We start from the raw sequence: 19,786 nt of genomic DNA, 5'->3' as shown, positions 1-19,786 counted from the left end.
AACTGATCCTTTACAATTCAAAATTATTTCTCATATATTTTTATTAAAATAACAGAAGTGACAAATTCAATGGAAAAAGTAATATTTGAAGGACACTATCATAAGTAAGGTAAACTGTTATCTAAGCTAGTGCTAGGGTGGGGAGGGAGGGGGGAACGTGTTCATCACATAGGAGGGTATGAGGGCTTTTTTTTCACAAATTAATGCATGCATTGCCACCTTCCCTGCCTATAGCAAATACCACCTGAGTCCCCTGTTTTTGGCCAAAAACATAACCTATAACTAGGCCCCATCATTACATATTTCAGTTCTGTGAAATAGAGTAACATTAGGCTAGACATACCCTATTGTAGTAACCAGCCGGCATTTGTAACATAAGGCTAGACATACCCTACCGTAGTAACCAGCCGGCATTTGTAACATTAGGCTAGACATACCCTACAGTTTAATAGTAACCAGCATTTGATAGGGTAGGGAATTCACTACATGCATAGGCAATGCTGTACATAAATAGTGCATGGAGTAGGCGAAATGAGGTTGTATACGTACACACTCTCTGTTGTGTCAATGTTGGCTTCTATGGCAATCATTAGTAACTTCAGTTTCTGGAAACATACCCTGGTAAAAAGTAAAGATTTTTGTTAAAACAGTGAACCATGAAGGGCCAAAGAATGTTGGTTCAATTCATGACATAACATAAGTAAACCAAAGCTACAGAAAAGAAATGAGATTCTATTAATACACTGTATGGTAATAGGCAAGTCTTACTTCACAGAAGCATCATACTGGATATTAAATATAAACAGAGAGGAAAGCTGTGGATGGTCAAAGGTCATCACTATGGCTGGGTTTATATGAGACTTGTCGACAAGAGACCACCAAAGAATAGCAGATGGATCCATTATGCATTCCATAATGCTACGTAATTTGTCATAACACTGACAAAATATTACGTTTGGTCTAAAATAGAATGAAAAAAAGTAGTACGCTTGTGATTAAAAGAGAAGAAGAAGAGGGAGAAATGATAGAGTATTTATAAGATTCTTACACAGCAACCTCGGGAAACGTCATGCCAAAGAATGACTTTGATAGAAATTCTGTATACATCTCATTGCCACATCCTTCCAGGTAATAGCTCTGCCAGGCATCCTTGAAAAGCTGCCAAAATATAGAGAGAATATGAAAACAATTGAAAAATCATTCTCTTAGTGACAAAGAATGTAAAAAAAAAAGGTAAACGTATAAACCATATTTATGTTATTAATAATTAAATAATTGGATATTACTAGAAAAATTAAAAAATCAACATAGGATTCTAACAAATGTCAAACATGAATAATACAATGAGTTTTATTTTTTCATTTCATCGAGCATTTATAAACTAAGCATGAGAAATCCTCCTGTATTGCCTAAGTCAGGAAACCTCAAATATTTTATCCTAGGCATCAACATGCAAACTTTTACAATATCAAACATATTTTATTTATATTGATATTATGATCATCTTGTGACCTCTATCCCATCACCCCCACTCATTCCCCCTCCACCTCACTGACCATCAGAACTTCCCACATTCCACCCTCAATTTCAACAGACTTGCTACCGAATCCTTCAAGATTTACTGCATCATTTCTTAAGTCAAAATGCGGTCAGATATGACAGTTTATAGGTTTTACATCAATGTTGTATCATTTAATACCTCTGAACTGAAACAATTAATGAATGGTTTGAATGCTGGTGGGGTACTCCCAAAAAATCTTATCAAATCCTCCAGGAAACTGTAAACCAAATCAATTCCATGTAGAAAGAAAACCTCCAGCAAAATGTGATACCATAAAAGATGTCATAATAAACATGATGTCTATTCTTAGGACTTCCTCAAGTGTTAATAACATTATGAATGAAATTTAAAAAAAAAACAATCCATCAATAAAAGTTAACAATTATTAGTCAACTCCAAGAAAGCAACTTCTTGAACCATCCATTTGCAAGAAAGTGATTACCATCATTATAAAACAAATAATAAAATTGAAATGATACATAAGTAATGATGGACATAAAGATCAGTCTACGCCATCAAATGGAAGATACTCAGATGCAGTCAAATTAAAAATAACAAGTAAAAAGCATTCCATGCCAGGACAAGCTATAAATGTACAAAATGCAAGTAAAACAAATCTTTTGAAGGATAAGATACTTTACCTGAATGAGACAAAAATGGGGGGGGGTGGGGTGGGGAGGGGATGATGAATGATATTAAACGTTATGAATTCACAACGAAATAGGTATGGCAGTGGTATTATATACCGGGCTGTGTTAAAGCAGCATTTTGCGTTGGGTCGCTTTTTTCCACCTTTTTAACATGTGCATCGATTTTTTTAGATGTATCAATCATAAAACAGCAAACTGAGATACCATCCAAGTTTCACCCTGCCAAGAGCGTTAATTAGCGAGTAATTAACGATTTATGTCGATAACGAGTAAAAGTGTCCTCGACAAAGTTTTCATATCTCCAAATCCACTAGTTTGAATTCCACCAATCAGTGAATAGTATGTTTATTCATGAGCATTTTGCGTTTGATCGCCGTTTTCTACATTTTTGACATGTCCATCAAGTTTTTTACATGCATCAAAATCACAAAACAGCAAATTAAGATATTAGCCAAGTTTTTCCCTTCCAAAAACGTTAATTGGCGAGTATTCCACATACAAATTAATCGCATTCAGTTCCCAAACCCACTAGTTTGAATTCAACCAATCAGAGATGCAGGTTTAGTTATGAGCCGTTGCTAAAAATAGATTCAAGACTTTGCCTTGGTACAACCAAGGAGTTGTTATGCAACTCCCTGGTACAACTGCCATATAGACTGTACACAAATCAAGCGTGGTGTTATATTACGTATCTGTCAATGACGTTCGTAGTGTTTAAATATTCATATTATGGGCGAGGTTTATTGGGTTCCCAACGGAAAATATCTTGGAGAACAACAAAGTTGAAAGTTGCAATTTTTTCGACTTTTATGCCACCATTTGAAGTAAAATATAAATAGATAAGCTAGTTATGTATGTCGTTATGGCACAGTGGAGTCAGTGAGGTTGAGAAAAATCATAGAAAAGGACGCAAAATGCTGCTTTAAGGCAAGGCCCACATATTCGTGCTGTGGTGTATTAAAGGACTAAAAATGACCATAACGGTTTATAATTTCTGGCTTAATATGCTATCTTTAGAATGTGTTTGCATGTTAAATACTAAATATTGTAAATCTCTGAGATATTTTCTGTATGAAGACAGAGATGAGGAAATTGACAATTTGATACAATGGTCTGATAAGGTCTTCCTGAGTGACTTTGAAACCTACAAAGAGGAATACAATTTTCAGTGATGTTGCCAATTTGAAACCTACAAACAAGAATATAATTCTCTGTGATGTTGCCAATTTGAAACTACAAACAAGAATATAATTCTCAGTGATGTTGCTAATTTGAAACCTACAAACAGGAATATAATTCTTTGCGATGTTGCCAATTTGAAACCTACAAACAGGAATATAATTCTCAGTGATGATGCCAATTTGAAACCTACAAACAAGAATACAATTCTTTGATGATGCCAATTTGAAACCTACAAACAAGAATACAATTCTTTGATGATGCCAATTTGAAACCTACAAACAAGAATACAGTATAACTCTTTGTGATGTTGCCAATTTCATATTAAGTCACTTGAATCTCTTGAAATTTCCAATGTAAACTAAAAACAATTGCTAATTAACTCTTGCATAATATATTCACTATCTGTAGAGTTTAGAGCCAATTTATCAGACATAATATCCTATCATCTCTAATTTACACAATTGACTCTCCCAGCAATACTGATGATGACATCACAAAGAGTTTCCCTGTCAAAAATTTCACACTAGTCTTCAAAATTTACTTCTCTCAGTAGATCTGCTCCCCACCCCCTTCTATCCCCACCACCTTCTACCCCCTCCTGCCCCTATTTCTCCTGACCTACATCTTGAACCTCCAAATGTTCTGGTAGTTTTGGTTGTTGGCCAATTCCATCAAAACCCTAATTCCATATCTCAACCACTGTTTACTAAAATATGAATGAAAAAATAGTTTAATTTTAAAAGGTAAATGTACTATACCAGAATATCAGCTGACATTGTTGGCTTGATTTGTTTTGCTATAATTTTCTATCGAACAGCTGCTTGTTACTAATAAATAACAACAATGTAATCATGCTTTTAATGAGGTGTAGAATCACATTTGGTAAACTCATTTTCTGGAGTGTATGAACCTTTCTTTGATAGTCAAGCTAAGATGGGTACCCCAATGAAGTGTATCAGCAAATTTGTACTTTTGAGCAGTTTTAAAAATTAATCTCCACTGAGGACAACGATTTAAAACTAAAAAATAAATAAACTCAGAACATTTCAGGTAGTTCATCCAAATTTGTTAATTTTTATCATAACTTGGTAATGTGATGCTTATTTAAGCTAACACACCAGGATACTCTGGTAAACATTTACATATTTAAGCCAACAACTGACGAGAGTATGGTTGATAAGATGACACCCGGGAGCCTATATTCATTAAGAGAAATAGAAACCAACCCAAAAGATACTGCTCTTGTACCCCTTCTTACCCCAGCCTATCATCCAACCTCCTCCACACACCCAATGTAACATAGAGCATGGGGTAAGCAAATCTGTCCACACCCTATCAGAGCGGGACGGCTGGAAAAAACAGCTTTTAGAGAGTTCTATAAATACTATTATATTGATGTGAGGAGTGGCTATTAGGGTAAGAATTAGCTATTGGTGGGTTCTAGATGGGACTTGGAGGGTAACATGAAGATGCAATAACAGGGTAGTTTGCTGTGTAAAACAGATTGGTGTAATAGGGTAGGTGGCCGTGTAAAACAGAAGGGTGTAACGCCTTTTAAAACTCTGTAGAAGTAGTGCAAAACAAAATCAGAAATATATTAAGTTTGAGTTTAAATGATCAACTGTATTTTTTTTTAAAACTTCTTCAAAATTTCAGATATGCTTCCTGCTTGCGCTGAAATGTTCCAAATGCATTCCTCGTTTGGAAGTAGAAATATTGCACTATTCACAATGGTCTGTTAGGAGTTGGGGGAGGGGTGAAGACAGGTGTTGGTAGTGCATTTAGCAGTGAGATTATGGTAGAGGTGCGACAAACTAGGGTTGAAACAAGTATACTTCTGATAATGTGATAACTTCTCTCCCTCATATCCTATAGGGAGAGAAACCATCACTTTATTCTCTTTCAAAGATGAATAAATATTCAAATGAAATCATCTCTATTGCTATTTTGAGAATCTCCTTTTAATGAGAAGATGCTCGACGTTCTAACACCATCACTAATACATCTAGGGTGGTTAAGACATCAATTTTTTAATCTCCCCCTGCTTCTTCTAAACGAAAAAAGCTGAGGTCAAAAATGTCATTTTAAGACACTATTGAACTCACTGAATTGGGATTCCACTTCTATTTCAAATCTTATATAATTATGATATGAAAATAATATCATATAATCATAATAAAAAATTGGTCAAAAACTCCACCATTTTACTTACATGCAGGTCTAGTAGCTTCTGAGGCCTGTGTAATACAAACTTGAATAGCACATGATCCATATGTATATATAGCAGTGACATTAGGAAGAGAGGTTAGCTAACTACTGTATAAGCAGCAAGTTTATGTTTCCCAGCATTAAAACTACAAACTTGAAATTTAGGTTCTAATATTTGGAGGGATTTAACAGACCAAGAAGAAGCGGGTTGTAAATATTGCAAGCTGCCCTGTTAGTTTACTGCTACTAGCTACTGGTATAGGAGTTCCTTTCCCCGCTGATCAAAATATTTGCAAGTATTAAACGGTAAAATAGTGGAGATATTTACAAAGGAAGAGAATTAACCAAAAATCATCTTCACACACACATTACACACGCAAGGAGCTGGATGCACAATTAATGAATGCTAATGTACCAATAATAATCATAATAAAAGTGATAATTTCTTCATTAATAATACAAGCCCATTATCCAAACCAAGAATAATAATACCCCCACATAATATCATCGCAAGTTATAGATGATGGGTACATTAGCAGCGATAGAGGGCGAACTCCATGATTGGATATTACAAGCTGTAATAAGAGGTTTACCGCTTGTGCACTGACTAAGAGATGTTAATAAGAGCGGGGTGCTGAAGGATTACATGGGTGAAGAATATAAGCTAAGTAAGAAAAAAGGAATAAAACAGCTTTATAGGTTATTGTTCACCTCTAATCACCACCAGCAATTAGTTAACAAAAAAAAAAAAAAAGGCCAAATTATAGGATATAGGAGCTAAGTGGCATCACCACAAGAGCATCCCCCCCCCCTCTCCCATCTCTAAAACCTACCCTATTATTCTACTTTAACCAAACCACATCTATTAAAGCCTTAATACTTCTATTCACCAACTTGCAAATGATAATACTGATATACAATTTTGGAGGGAGCAAATTTTTTTTTGGGGGGGGGGAAGGAGGGAGGAGAGGCAATTTTTGAGGGAGGTGGGTGGAGTGGGAATTGTGATTATAACTTGCCATACATGAATTGACTATTATTTGAAAGTTCAAAGTTATGTTTAACTGGCTATTTATTATTATTTTTAATTGTTATGCATCACCAAACTCAAATAAAAGGGAAGAGTAACTTTCACAGCTATAACGTACCATAATGGTAATAGCACAGGTCATCAAATTTGCTCAATGGTTAGTTTGTTATTAAACTTGGATGTTAATTAGAAAACAAACAGCATGGTCCTTGCTTGAGGTTGAAAAAATGTCCTGTTGTCCACTTGTTTTTGGAAGGGGTGGGGAAGGGTTAGTATGGAATGAGGAAGGGGAGTACAGGGAGGGGGGGGGGGGGGAATGAGGACAAGAAAGTTGCATACTGAATGTTTACTTCAGATAATTGGTATTCGTAGCCAACTTTTTAGTGAATATGGTGACTTTCATCTCTTTCATCAAAATCAAGCAAAATTCCTGTAAAATGTAAGTGATGGACACTCGTATAGTCGAGGGGGATGAACAAGGACAGCACAACACATTAAAATGATCGTACAAGTTGTCATGGTTACACATTGCCACAAAATGAAGATTTTAGGAAGTGAATATATTTACAATGGGATGAACAATTATCTGTTCCATTTATGTCATTTATGATACAAAACTACTGTAAAATAAAATGACTCAAATTTACCTTCAATAACTTGAGTGCAATAATGGTTGAAGAGAGAAATGATTGTTATTGTTTTAAAAAAAGGTCTAAGATTACCTCTCCATGAATAGGAAAACAAAATGGAGGTAATTTACATATGACCTCACTGATCAACCTCAACACTGGGGTTGTTACCTTTAGTCAGCCAAAAACCTTTTATTCGTTTAGCTTTTCTCAAGAAGAGTTTCAGAAAGATTGGAAGGGTAAGGTGATTGGTGAGTGCGGTGAGAAAAACGCTGAAAACTGTCAAAAATGTAACTTTCGGTGAAAAAGCTGGGTGGCGAAGAAAGAAAACCATGCAATAAAAATCAAGTAAAATTTGTTGACCACAAACCTGCATTTCACCAGTGTTGCCAACAGCGACTAGGGAACTTCCATCCTGTGTCTAATGGGGGGTTGTAGGATGGGACCAAGAGGGGATAATGGTAAGGGGGGTTTCGAGGGGGGGTTAGGGAGGTGTGCATCCAATGGAAGATAGAGTGCACGAGAAAGAGTGTGAGACGTGTACAGGAAGGGTTTAAAGGGGAAGACAGAGAAGGGAAGGGATTAAATGAAAGAAAAGATAAAGAACGAAAATCAAGATATGATGAGAATGACATCAAAGCGATATATCAAAAATTGACCAATCGATACAAGAGTTTCATGAAGAGAGATATTACGAGGAGGAACACACAAGATTATGAAAGAACTAAAAAATAACATCAAGAACTGATAGAAGAAGCAGCAGTATAATGATATTTTAGAGAGTTGAACTCATGCATCTTGATAATGTAAAAGACGAGAGAATAGGAATGCTACTAAATTAGGCTAAGACAGAAGTGGCTAGTAATTATTGCCTGGGGCTACTGTCAACAATCCAAGGGAAAAAGGAACGCATTGCCTTCATTTTGCACATTTCACAGCAAAATATCACTTTAAAAGATATTTTCATGTAATCATAATTATTAGCAGATTCAATCTTTTCTCTAATAAAGGGGTCCAATTTTCTTCAAGCATTACATTTCTGAAATCACCAGACTGAGTCATGTACAAACAAATGAACTGCAACTTTCAATTCCAACAAGATTATTCCTGTTTGGAGCATATTTCAGAAATATGTTCATGTTTTAAGATGAAGCATACTACTTAAATGTTTATTCATATATATATATATGTACATCTAATCATAAGGAATGTTATATTATTATTTTTTGGGGGGTGGGCGGGGGTTGCTTACTTAGGTTACTATAAACTTGTGTCAAAGTAAAAGGAAAAAGCTAAGTGAAATGAAATGAAATGATAGCAGAGGTGAATGTTCTGAAATTTAGTGGTGAGATTATTGGCATTGATAATTTTATGGATCAATAGCAGCCTAACACATTAAGGTTATGGTACTTTCAACTCTAAAGATAGCCTATACTTATCAAATATAAAGAATATTCATAAATATGCTCATAAAATGTTATTTATTTTTATATTGATTTGTAAATTTGAAATAAACCTCACACTGCCACCTCCATAGAAGAATGCACCAATGGATGCTGTATCTATATACAGGATATTATAAATGAATGTTAGGCAACCTAAAGAAGTATGAAATCACACATGTGACCATCAATTAGTAACTCTTCCACATTTTTATGCATAGACTGAAGGTACACAAAATGCTTCCCAAATGGAGGAGGGAACCGGGGGAAGGTGTGTGAAGCAATGCAACCCTGACATAGAAAATATCTTCATATACTATCAAATTTGATCAAAACACCTAAAAGATATCTTGGTCAGGTGGTCATTGTTGAGCAACTTAGTATTCTTTGGCACTGCAACAGGAGCAATCTCCCATCTTAACTGTCCCAACTAATAATGGAGATTAAATAGAAAGAGATTATTGAAAACATCACCAATGACAAGCATAGCAACCAATGCCCCCCACTCCACCCCCACTCCACCCCCCACCACTATCCCTTTCCAAGAAAAACTTCCAGATGTAGCTAGTGGGAGATATGTAACGTACCTAATCATTTCTTGCAGATTTTGTTTTCTCACATAATAAGTATTGACTTCTTGAACCATTACAAGGCAACACCAATATATCTTTCCAAGATCAAGGTCCACTTTAAAAGTTCTTTTACACATTCCCTAAGTACATTTCAAGTTCTGTTATTCAATGTCAAATCATTTGAAGACTACCTTCCTTTCCAAAAAAAAAGAAAAAAAGGCTAAATCTAAAATTACTTCAAATGGATCTTAATTTCCCCAAAGTCATTGCAATAAACTATTTTTTAATCCCAAGGCATTACTTGCTGATCAAATTTAGCAAAGAATACAATTATCAACTGTTATTCAATAAACCAGCATTACTCTGAGAACATCACACAAACACTGGCACAGACTAGATGATAAACCATTAGTATATGTTTAATACCCCATCTTTAACTCCATTTGATCTGCAAATAGCTGTTTGCAGTTGCTAAATAGATACGCAATGTTGATCATGAATGTATAACAAAAACCCAGGAGCATGTCCCCATTATGCATATTTTAAACCAAACGAAAGAAAGAAAAAGAAAAAAACGAAATAAATAAAATATGAGTCTTTGATGTTACCTCAAGCAGTAGAGACATGCATGTAACATAGCACTAATCATGCATCCTGAAAACAAAATCTGTCTCGAAGGGTGACAATATTTAATTTTTTGGGTGTTCTTAAGCGAAATTTGACCATAAAGCAACGGTACCATTTGTTTGGCATTTGCTGACATAGCCAACATATTTTAAAGATCGTGTTTACTAATCTCTCCCTTCTAGTTAATGCTGTCTAACCATTGGAGCCATATCGAACATAAATACTGCCGAGGGAAGGGGGGGATGGGGGCGAGGGAAGTAGCACAAAAGATTACGTACAGAGCTTACAGATACCATGGCCAAATGACAGTATGAAGCTTGTTTAAGCATAGCTAGCTGGGATGGTTTGATTACAAGTGTTAGAGTGTAAATTTGTCCAGCCTGAATGTTTGATAATTTGACAAGAATGGTAAACTCACATATGGCAAGTCATGCGACTTGGCACCAGCTTTAGATTTCATCTTTAGGAAAATACGAACAATGATGAGTATTCACAAATATGAATAGTTATAAAAGGCAAATGGAAGAGAGTATTATGTAATAGGAGGAATGTGATGCTATTGTTGTACCATATTCATATAATAATCATAATAATGCACAAATTCTATACATTTTTGATATATTACCATACGGAAAGAAGCAGTATTTTTAGGGGAGTGTACATTTAGTAGATTATAATTGTTTTTACAACACTACATGTAAAAGAGGAATAAAAAATAAAGAAAGATGTTAAATAGATATGGTCTAATATTATTATTATCATTATCATTTGTATAGAGAATCTGACCAATTGATCCATAGATTAGAAAGATAGCAAGTAATAGTATGCTAATTATCTTCTTTCCTTATGCATACAATTCCAGATTTCTTATTTCTTGAGTAACTTCCAGACTACTTCGGACATAAAACTGGCTGCTAACGAGATGGACTTGGCTAATTACTCTGTGTTGCTGTAATGAGCATGGGCTATATATATATATATATATATATATATGTATGGAAAGGGATTTTTAATATCCATGCAACAGACAACGTTTAACACCTCCCTAATATTTAAAGGTAATTATTTAATAAGCAAGCATTTGCATATCTTCACTACATATTACAATCCAGGCTGAATAATCTTTTATGAGGGAGTAGCTCTCTGATTATCTACCAGATTTTACAAGTCAGGGATTTTCTACCGAGTGAAGCAAGCATGGAGTGTTTCTTGAAGTCTCCGGTGACGCAATAAAGAAAACTAAAGCAAACTGAATCAAAAATCCATTTATGCAAACATGCAAATGAGGTGGTTACTAGTATTGAATGATGCGTGTATGTTGACCCAGTCAAAGTGACCTTTGACCTTAAATGTCTATGCATTTTATGTTCAAAGTGTGACAAATAGAAAAAGGCCCAAATAACATACTGCCACCACTTCAGGCACAGAACTGCCACTAGCAATAACTGACATAGACTTTTCTATCTGTGAAGGAGAAAGTTGACATATAGATATGGCTCATCATGCAACAAAAACAGCATATCAGGCAAACAATAGATACTAAAACACTACCTCCTGTCAGTGGTCACAAAGGAACATCCATTCCCCACCCCCTGCCCCCCCCCCCCATATTATCCATGTTGCTGCTTACCATAGCATCTCACTTGGTAGTTTGTAAGAGCCACACCTAGCCATGTGTCAGTGGGTTCTCATCATATTACTCTACTGTAGACTACAGTTTGTGAGAAAATTGTTATTCACAATATTATTCCCTCCCCCTCCACCCTCACCTCCCCTTCCCTAATCTTAGACCAAGTCCCACATGTATTGACATGTGAATGAATTACTTATTTCATTCAAAATTTGTTTCCTTCAATTATGTCTTTTTCAGACATTTGATATTGTTTCGTTTTATAATTTCGCAGCTTTTAATCCAGAACATGCCCAAAGGTTCTATCCTTCTCCCCGCATGGAAGAGTCTTGATCGTAGCTTCCCGAAGTAATAAGATTAAATTAAGACCATGAATAGACCAACCAGCAAGACTACTAGAAGAGATCACAGCAAACTAATGAAATGAAATTCATCCTCTTGAAATATCCATAAAAGCAGAAAACTAACAACCAGCTAAAATCTACACAATTGTTAACATAACATGCAATCAGGACAGAAAGTGTGCATATTATTCAGGATTGAAAGTGTGCATATTATTCAGATGATTCCAGTGCAACACACATAAACATGCAATTATTTCCTCTCAAATATTTAGTCAGACTCACACTCATGTGTCGTCAAAAACAAAGGGGGGGGGGGGGGAGAGAGAGCTGGAATTTCTGTTCTAGAGACACATGAAAACTTAATAGGTTCAAAGTATATTTCAGCTGCTTTGATAATTAATAAAGACATTTTTTTTATCAACTTAAAATCTTTCTACATCATCAGATTTCATGAAGCTCTTTCATTAACCAAGAGCTTTTGAAAATGTGAGCATCTGTTGCCATGGAGATAGAATCAATTGATAACAAGAGTGGCAGTAAACCCATTAAGAAATGGTAATTATCTTATAAAACTTCCTAGTCACATGACTGGATGTTCAGATCTCTTCATGCTTGTCATCCGTATATTTTCTTCAGATTCATCTAATGACTTGAAATGAAGAGCTAATCAAGTTCATTTCATGATAAAAATTTGCATTTTGACTTGACAACAACTCTCCTGTCTAAAAACTGAAGGATGAGCCTTTTAGATAATTTCTGTGCAATCACAGCTCAAGGTAAGCCCTGATAATGGAAAAAGTCGATGATGTTGAACTTTTTTAGCAAGTAAAAATAGCTTTATGTTAAGAGCAGTTCACACCAACTGCAGCTGTGGGTCACTTCAGAAACAGCCAAAATTTGTATTAAACCAAAACATATTAATGTATCTAAACAAATTTGGAAATCGGAGGTCACCAGTTAATGTTCACACTCTTGTTACCCATAATGCATTGTATGTTACATAGACAACAAGCATAATACCTACACCATTGCTATCCAAACAAATAGAGCAAAATCTGCTCGCAATTTAAGGCAACTAGTCTTGTTCTTGTTCCTCATTTCCTTGGTTTTATTTTTATTTCCTTACTTTCAAAGGTGAAAACAATACATTAACTACATTCTAAAATATTGTATATTAATTAAGACTAATTAAAGTATCTCTACTTCTTACAGCCATCCTCCTAGCCTCTTCCAAGATGTCTCAAACAGAAACTAAAGAAGAGAATGTTATTAGTGATACACTGCTAGCCAAGCAGCAAAGGAAAAGATAGATGCTACTATGTTGTATAACCAATGGCAGGGTGATTAGCAGTAACACTCCACTAATCATGTCTACCATCGGCCAAACACATTCAACCTGAAATGACCATGGAGATAAGGTTACATCCCTGTTGAGACAATCACAAACATCAATATCGGCAAGATATGAAGGCCAAATGGATTGCTAACATGCTCATGGTTACACCTACCTCGCTGTTGGAACGCATGGCAAAAAGATTGGCCATGATGGTGGAGAATCCAGGTGCTAAACAGCTTTGGGCGATGAAGCCAAGTTTTAGTTCTGCGATGCAAATAACATCATCTCCTTCACGCCAGTTCCAACTTGGGATGTTCAGCAAGTAGGCCTTGAAATTTTCAAGCAAGAAAAAAAAACTTTTTACCACTTGTGGTAAATTAAAAGGAAAACAACAAACATGCAGCTTATAGCTGGGTACAGAATTTCAAAAATCCAATCAATATGCATTTGTATCAAGATAGTTTGACTTCAAGTTGTTTCTTCATGACAAACCCATCATTCTGCACCACTTAGCCTGTATTTTTGGTTGACTGGGGGGGGGGGAGAGAGGGAGGAGGAGATGTGGTTGATGAACTGCAGGTCTCTTGTCCACGCCTTCCCAGCTGTACCATATGGGTGCAACACCAGTCTACACTGTCCTGATATAACTTCCCTTTTCCATAACATGAGTCATACTGAGGGATACTAACAATGTCACGGTATCACCATCAACCAGGGTGCAATCACAATTAATGACCCCTCCCCATTGCACAATCATGTTTTTCTTGTACTCAGTAATATCTTCATCTCACCTTGCCACATGTGTAGTTAGTTCCACTTACCTTATTGTGGTACTGCATCAGTTGTACAATGGTCCTTATTTTAGGGTGAAAGTTCTTGACAGAGATGACTCTCATGATATTGGCTGCATCTTCTTCATCTGGGTCGTTGCAGTATTTATTACAGAGCACCAGACAGGCATCAGCTTCATGAAGCTGTGTAAGAAAGAGGATATCCATACTAAAGTCACTCATTATGGTATTTATAACAGAGCACCAGACAGGCATCAGCTTCATGAAGCTGTGTAAGAAAGAGGATATCCATACTAAAGTCACTCATTACGGTATTTATTACATGTAGCACCAGACAGGCATCAGCTTCATGAAGCTGTGTAAGAAAGAGGATATCCATACTAAAGTCACTCATTACGGTATTTATTACAGAGCACCAAACAGGCATCAGCTTCATGAAGCTGTGTAAGAAAGAGGAAATCCATACTAAAGTCACTCATTATGGTATTTATAACAGAGCACCAGACAGGCATCAGCTTCATGAAGCTGTGTAAGAAAGAGGATATCCATACTAAAGTCACTCATTACGGTATTTATTACAGAGCACCAGACAGGCATCAGCTTCATGAAGCTGTGTAAGAAAGAGGATATCCATACTAAAGTCACTCATTAAGGTATTTATTACAGAGTACCAGACAGGCATCAGCTTCATGAAGCTGTGTAAGAAAGAGGATATCCATACTAAAGTCACTCATTATGGTATTTATTACAGAGCACCAGACAGGCATCAGCTTCATGAAGCTGTGTAAGAAAGAGGATATCCATACTAAAGTCACTCATTAAGGTATTTATTACAGAGTACCAGACAGGCATCAGCTTCATGAAGCTCTGTAAGAAAGAGGATATCCATACTAAAGACACTCATTATGGTATTTATTACAGAGCACCAGACAGGCATCAGCTTCATGAAGCTGTGTAAGAAAGAGGATATCAATACTAAAGACACTCATTACGGTATTTATTACATGTAGCACCAGACAGGCATCAGCTTCATGAAGCTGTGTAAGAAAGAGGATATCCATACTAAAGTCACTCATTACGGTATTTATTACAGAGTACCAGACAGGCATCAGCTTCATGAAGCTGTGTAAGAAAGAGGATATCCATACTAAAGTCACTCATTACGGTATTTATTACAGAGTACCAGACAGGCATCAGCTTCATGAAGCTGTGTGAGAAAGAGGATATCCATACTAAAGTCACTTATTACAGTATTTATTACAGAGCACCAGACAGGCATCAGCTTCATGAAGCTGTGTAAGAAAGAGGATATCCATACTAAAGTCACTCATTATGGTATTTATAACAGAGCACCAGACAGGCATCAGCTTCATGAAGCTGTGTAAGAAAGAGGATATCCATAATAAAGTCACTCATTATGGTATTAATTACAGAGTACCAGACAGGCATCAGCTTCATGAAGCTCTGTAAGAAAGAGGATATCCATACTAAAGTCACTCATTATGGTATTTATTACAGAGCACCAGACAGGCATCAGCTTCATGAAGCTGTGTAAGAAAGAGGATATCCATACTAAAGTCACTCATTACGGTATTTATTACATGTAGCACCAGACAGGCATCAGCTTCATGAAGCTGTGTAAGAAAGAGGATATCCATACTAAAGTCACTCATTACGGTATTTATTACAGAGTACCAGACAGGCATCAGCTTCATGAAGCTGTGTAAGAAAGAGGATATCCATACTAAAGTCACTCCTTACAGCACCTGACATGCCATGGGTTCAGAATAATCCTTTACATGTAGGCCAGACATCTTGAAGTGGACAAAAAATACACCATTTTACGAATGTTCAAAGTGAGAGGAGGGTAAAGCAACATTTGTGAAATTGGCAAAACGATTGAATGAAATATATATAGTACTGACTTGTTGAGAATAGATAACAAAATATTTAGTTGTTGAATGACTAGACTCGCTCACCTGGACTCTCTCTAAGTCAACTGAGTTGAGCACGGACCCTTGAATAAAAGTCAGTTGAGTGAAATGTCGTTTAAACAAGGCCTCCAATTCTAAATCAGGGGTATTGCTGGAAAGGAAATAAAATCAAATATTATTAATGATGCAATATAAACCTATGCTTTGGCAGCATAAACCACTTCCTACGTCAACAACTCAATAATAATTTCACTCAACAAGAATGGAATTATTAATATCAAACCCAAGCAATACAGAGACTTAATAAACAGGCTATTACATCAAACTTCATACAGTACAACCTGATCTATTCCAGATCTCTTTATATCCACATTACGGATTTATCTGTATTCTGATTTCAAACTTCACATAATTGTATAATGCTTTGCATGTACTTTCAGTACAGTCTAGGTCAATTAATAGTAAATAAAGCATGTTTCAAGCTATGCTGCATTTGGTACATGTAAAATCAGGGGCAGGCTGAGGCACAGATTGCCACTTGCTTAGTTAACCAACAGGGAATGCCTTCAAGCAAGCAGTGCATTTGGTTCCTCGGACAAAACTAGCACACTCTCACAACCAAGACGAAATTGGTGCCTTTAAGAATGTCAATCACTACACCCTATCTAGGACCCAGCAATGCAAACTGATTCTGAGTCAATAAACCTGTAAGCCAATCAGCCCAGGCTGTTTAAAAGCACCCAAACTACTATTGTACAGACAATTATCTGGCTTGGTTTATATCTGAACAAGATTCGTATTGATGTGCACTGCAAAAAAAAAATGTCTGACTAGTTTAGCATGATCAGGGAGTTGCCACTAATTACTTTGGCTTATTATACAGAAGATTACTGTAAGTAGCAGTCTTGAATTTTTTCAAAATCTCTGACAGTATATCTTCATCTATCTTCTTTCATTGAAATTAAAACTTTGTCACGCAAACATGGCCTAAAAATAAATGAGTCTGTAACTAATACCTTGTATTGGAAATGTGTAATAAAGAAAAGTTGGTTTCAGGGACAAGGAGGAATGTTCAAATTTCTTATAATTTCTCTAATCAGATTTAATCTTTTTTTGCTATAACCTTCTGAGTTTGAGCAAGCCTTGAACACAACAGAATTTACAAATCTCGTCTTGAAAAGAAAAGACCACCTTATATGACAAAAGAAAGGTCACATTCTACAAACTCAGGAAGTGAATGTGTAAAAGGATTTCAGAATTGAAGGACAAGTCACTAATAAAGGCAGGCTTGGAGTTAATGAGAGCTGGTATGTTCTAGCCTATGAGAGCAACAAGTTTTCTCAACAGATGAAGGAATTTTTTTTAAAGTGTTTGTCTCTGCAGATGTAAAAGCAATTAGTTGCTTGTTCTTAATGCCATTAAAGTCCTTGTGAGTTTACTGGGAGCCCTGACTCCATTTCTTACATATTATTCTTTATGACTCCTTGCTAAGCAGAGTAATTGCAAAGTGTCTGTAACTTCAATATAATATATAATAGTTTTAATGTACTGTGCCTAGACCCAAGTTTCTACCATGTATTAAAATAAATCAAATGTTTAAGTGTGCTGTGTAACCTCTAGGGCCAAGTCTATTATTGTGTCTTGAAAGGAACATTCCGTAGATGGTAGGATGGATCTAAGGAGCATCTCATGAATATGTATTACATATTACATTACATTGTAAACACTGAAGCAGCCTCTGTCTTAAACCGACTGGATTAATGAATTCAATATATAGTTATTTCATTATGGTGATATAGAATGTTAATGAACTATGTATTCAATATATAGTTATTTCATTGTAGTGATACACAATGTCAATATCCTATGTATTCAATATACAGTTATTTCATTGTGGTTACATAGACTGTCAAAGACCTATGTTTTCAATATATAGTTATTTCATTGTGGTTATAAAATGTTAATGACCTAGCTGTAGGCCTATTCAATATAAAGTTATGTCATGGCACTCTTACAATGCCAGTGACCTGTATATTCAATTGAATTATTATGTAGTACTCTTACAATGCTGGAGACATCCTCAATATTAAGTTATAGCGGTTAACTTTTCAAATGCTTGAAACCTGTTTCCTACAATTGCATTACTTCATTATACTCTTGCTGAGTGGGAGACCTATTCTCTTGATTTCATTATTATTTAGTAGTATTGTTATGAAGCCAACAACCATTTCTTTGTACTTTAGTATAATGTAACAGAAAACTGTTGCAGCACAAAACACATAATTTTTTTACATTATAGCAATCTAGCAAGGGTGATCTTTTGATGCTACATCTACACTATTAACATCCCTGTATGCCAAATTTAATGTATTTCTGTACCATTATGCTAAAAAACAGACAGTGCTCCACATGACAAATGACAAAAATAACCAATCAAATATAACAATTTCACAAAACAGCTGAAAAAACTAACCAATCAAATACGACAACTGAAAAGTAACCAATCAAATATGACAATTTCAAGAAAAAGCTGAAAACTAACCAATCAAATATGACAATTTCAACATTGACATCATCTCGATCTTTGTGGAGGAAATCTTTCAGAAAGTTAGCGATGCTGTCGTAGGTAATGTGTCCACAAACGATGATATGCCTGTAACGAAGCAAGGAGAATATCAAAAGATGAGATTCAGCCAAAAATGTGAAGAGTAAGTATTTACAAAAAAGAAGAAAAATTTGTCATTCAACTGACTAGATGAAATGTAGATGAAAAGGAATTTGTAGGAGATTGGGTTCTCTGTTCCACCTTTAATTCCTACCCCCCCTCCCTCCCCCACTCGTAATTCACACCATCAAACATGCGGGGCCATAACGATTAACTTGTGAGCACAGGGCTCAACGATTATATGGGGCCCCTAAGGCGAGCTAACCAAGCACTTGAAAGATCGCACCAGCTCAACGAGATTCATTTAATCTTTGTGATGCTATTGAACCTTGTCACTTTTGAAAGTTGTGTGTTCAGTTCCTGAGGCTCGGACCCCTAATGGTCCAGGAGTCGGGTATTTTCCACCCTCTCAACCCCCTGGCATTACACAGCTGTCAACATAGTACACAATACATTGTTTTGTAATGTCAAGCAGTACATGAATAATAGGTCCTTCCCCTATCTCTTTTGTTATAAAGTGGATTGCTCCTTCCTCCTTAATTGGATTATGCTGGTATGTCTTTAAAATAGGAGTGTAAGACGATTGGGTAGGGGTGGAAGAGGGTTGAGTAGGGGTTTTGAGTGGCCTGTTGATAACGTCTCTGACGTATTTGATTAAATCTGTTTTTTTTTTCTGTTTTCCTTTTAAATCTCACTTTACTGTTTTCTACTCATAATCTAATTTGATGTCATAGTAATACAGTACCGACATATTTGTCAGCTGCACTAGATTTCTAAAAACAAATTTTCTAATAAGACCGATCAATTCATCAACCTTCACTTCATTGAACAGATTTTGAAAGCAACCTGTCTCTTTGTTATAACTATGTAGGTCATCCTATTGACACTAAACAAATATCACGTAACGATACAGCTCATTACATGGTTCAGTTTCGTTGACAGTACCAAGGGGAATCGCATACAAACAAACAACTCTGAAATACACTATGGGAGAATACAACCAAAATGACTTTCTAAGCTAATAGTGTAAATAATCGGTGACTGTGTGGTATAACTAGGAAGACGGGAGGGGGGAGTGGGAAGGAAGAGTGAGGGTTTCTGTGTACTGTCACAAGTGACAATAGCAGCTATTGCTATAAAGAGGTACAACACTTGCTGTTATAATTGTCTAAAACACTGGGATAA

The 19,786-nt window shown here is 35.9% G+C and overlaps 1 protein-coding gene across 41 annotated transcripts in view; it reads right to left on the bottom strand.

Annotated features, from left to right (window-relative positions):
* Positions 1-19,786, bottom strand: part of LOC139968579 (calcium-activated potassium channel subunit alpha-1-like) — a 156,461-nt gene that overhangs the window by 43,398 nt on the left and 93,277 nt on the right. For 37 of the 41 annotated variants that reach the window (XM_071972679.1, XM_071972690.1, XM_071972680.1 and 34 more), the window contains exons 8-16: positions 18,479-18,589; positions 15,982-16,087; positions 14,033-14,185; positions 13,384-13,539; positions 11,309-11,365; positions 10,320-10,361; positions 7,631-7,681; positions 1,049-1,158; positions 550-618 (exon numbers count right to left, since the gene is read on the bottom strand). In XM_071972679.1, coding sequence (XP_071828780.1) covers positions 550-618; positions 1,049-1,158; positions 7,631-7,681; positions 10,320-10,361; positions 11,309-11,365; positions 13,384-13,539; positions 14,033-14,185; positions 15,982-16,087; positions 18,479-18,589 — 855 coding nt within the window. The remainder of the gene's footprint in view (positions 1-549; positions 619-1,048; positions 1,159-7,630; positions 7,682-10,319; positions 10,362-11,308; positions 11,366-13,383; positions 13,540-14,032; positions 14,186-15,981; positions 16,088-18,478; positions 18,590-19,786) is intronic. The other 4 variants (XM_071972687.1, XM_071972686.1, XM_071972693.1 and 1 more) reach the window with 4 other exon arrangements.

This window comes from Apostichopus japonicus, chromosome 6, assembly GCF_037975245.1.
Source record: "Apostichopus japonicus isolate 1M-3 chromosome 6, ASM3797524v1, whole genome shotgun sequence".
Lineage (NCBI taxonomy): Eukaryota > Metazoa > Echinodermata > Holothuroidea > Aspidochirotida > Stichopodidae > Apostichopus > Apostichopus japonicus.
The sequence above is the reverse complement of the archived record's forward strand: the minus strand, read 5'-3'. Positions and strand labels throughout refer to the sequence as shown.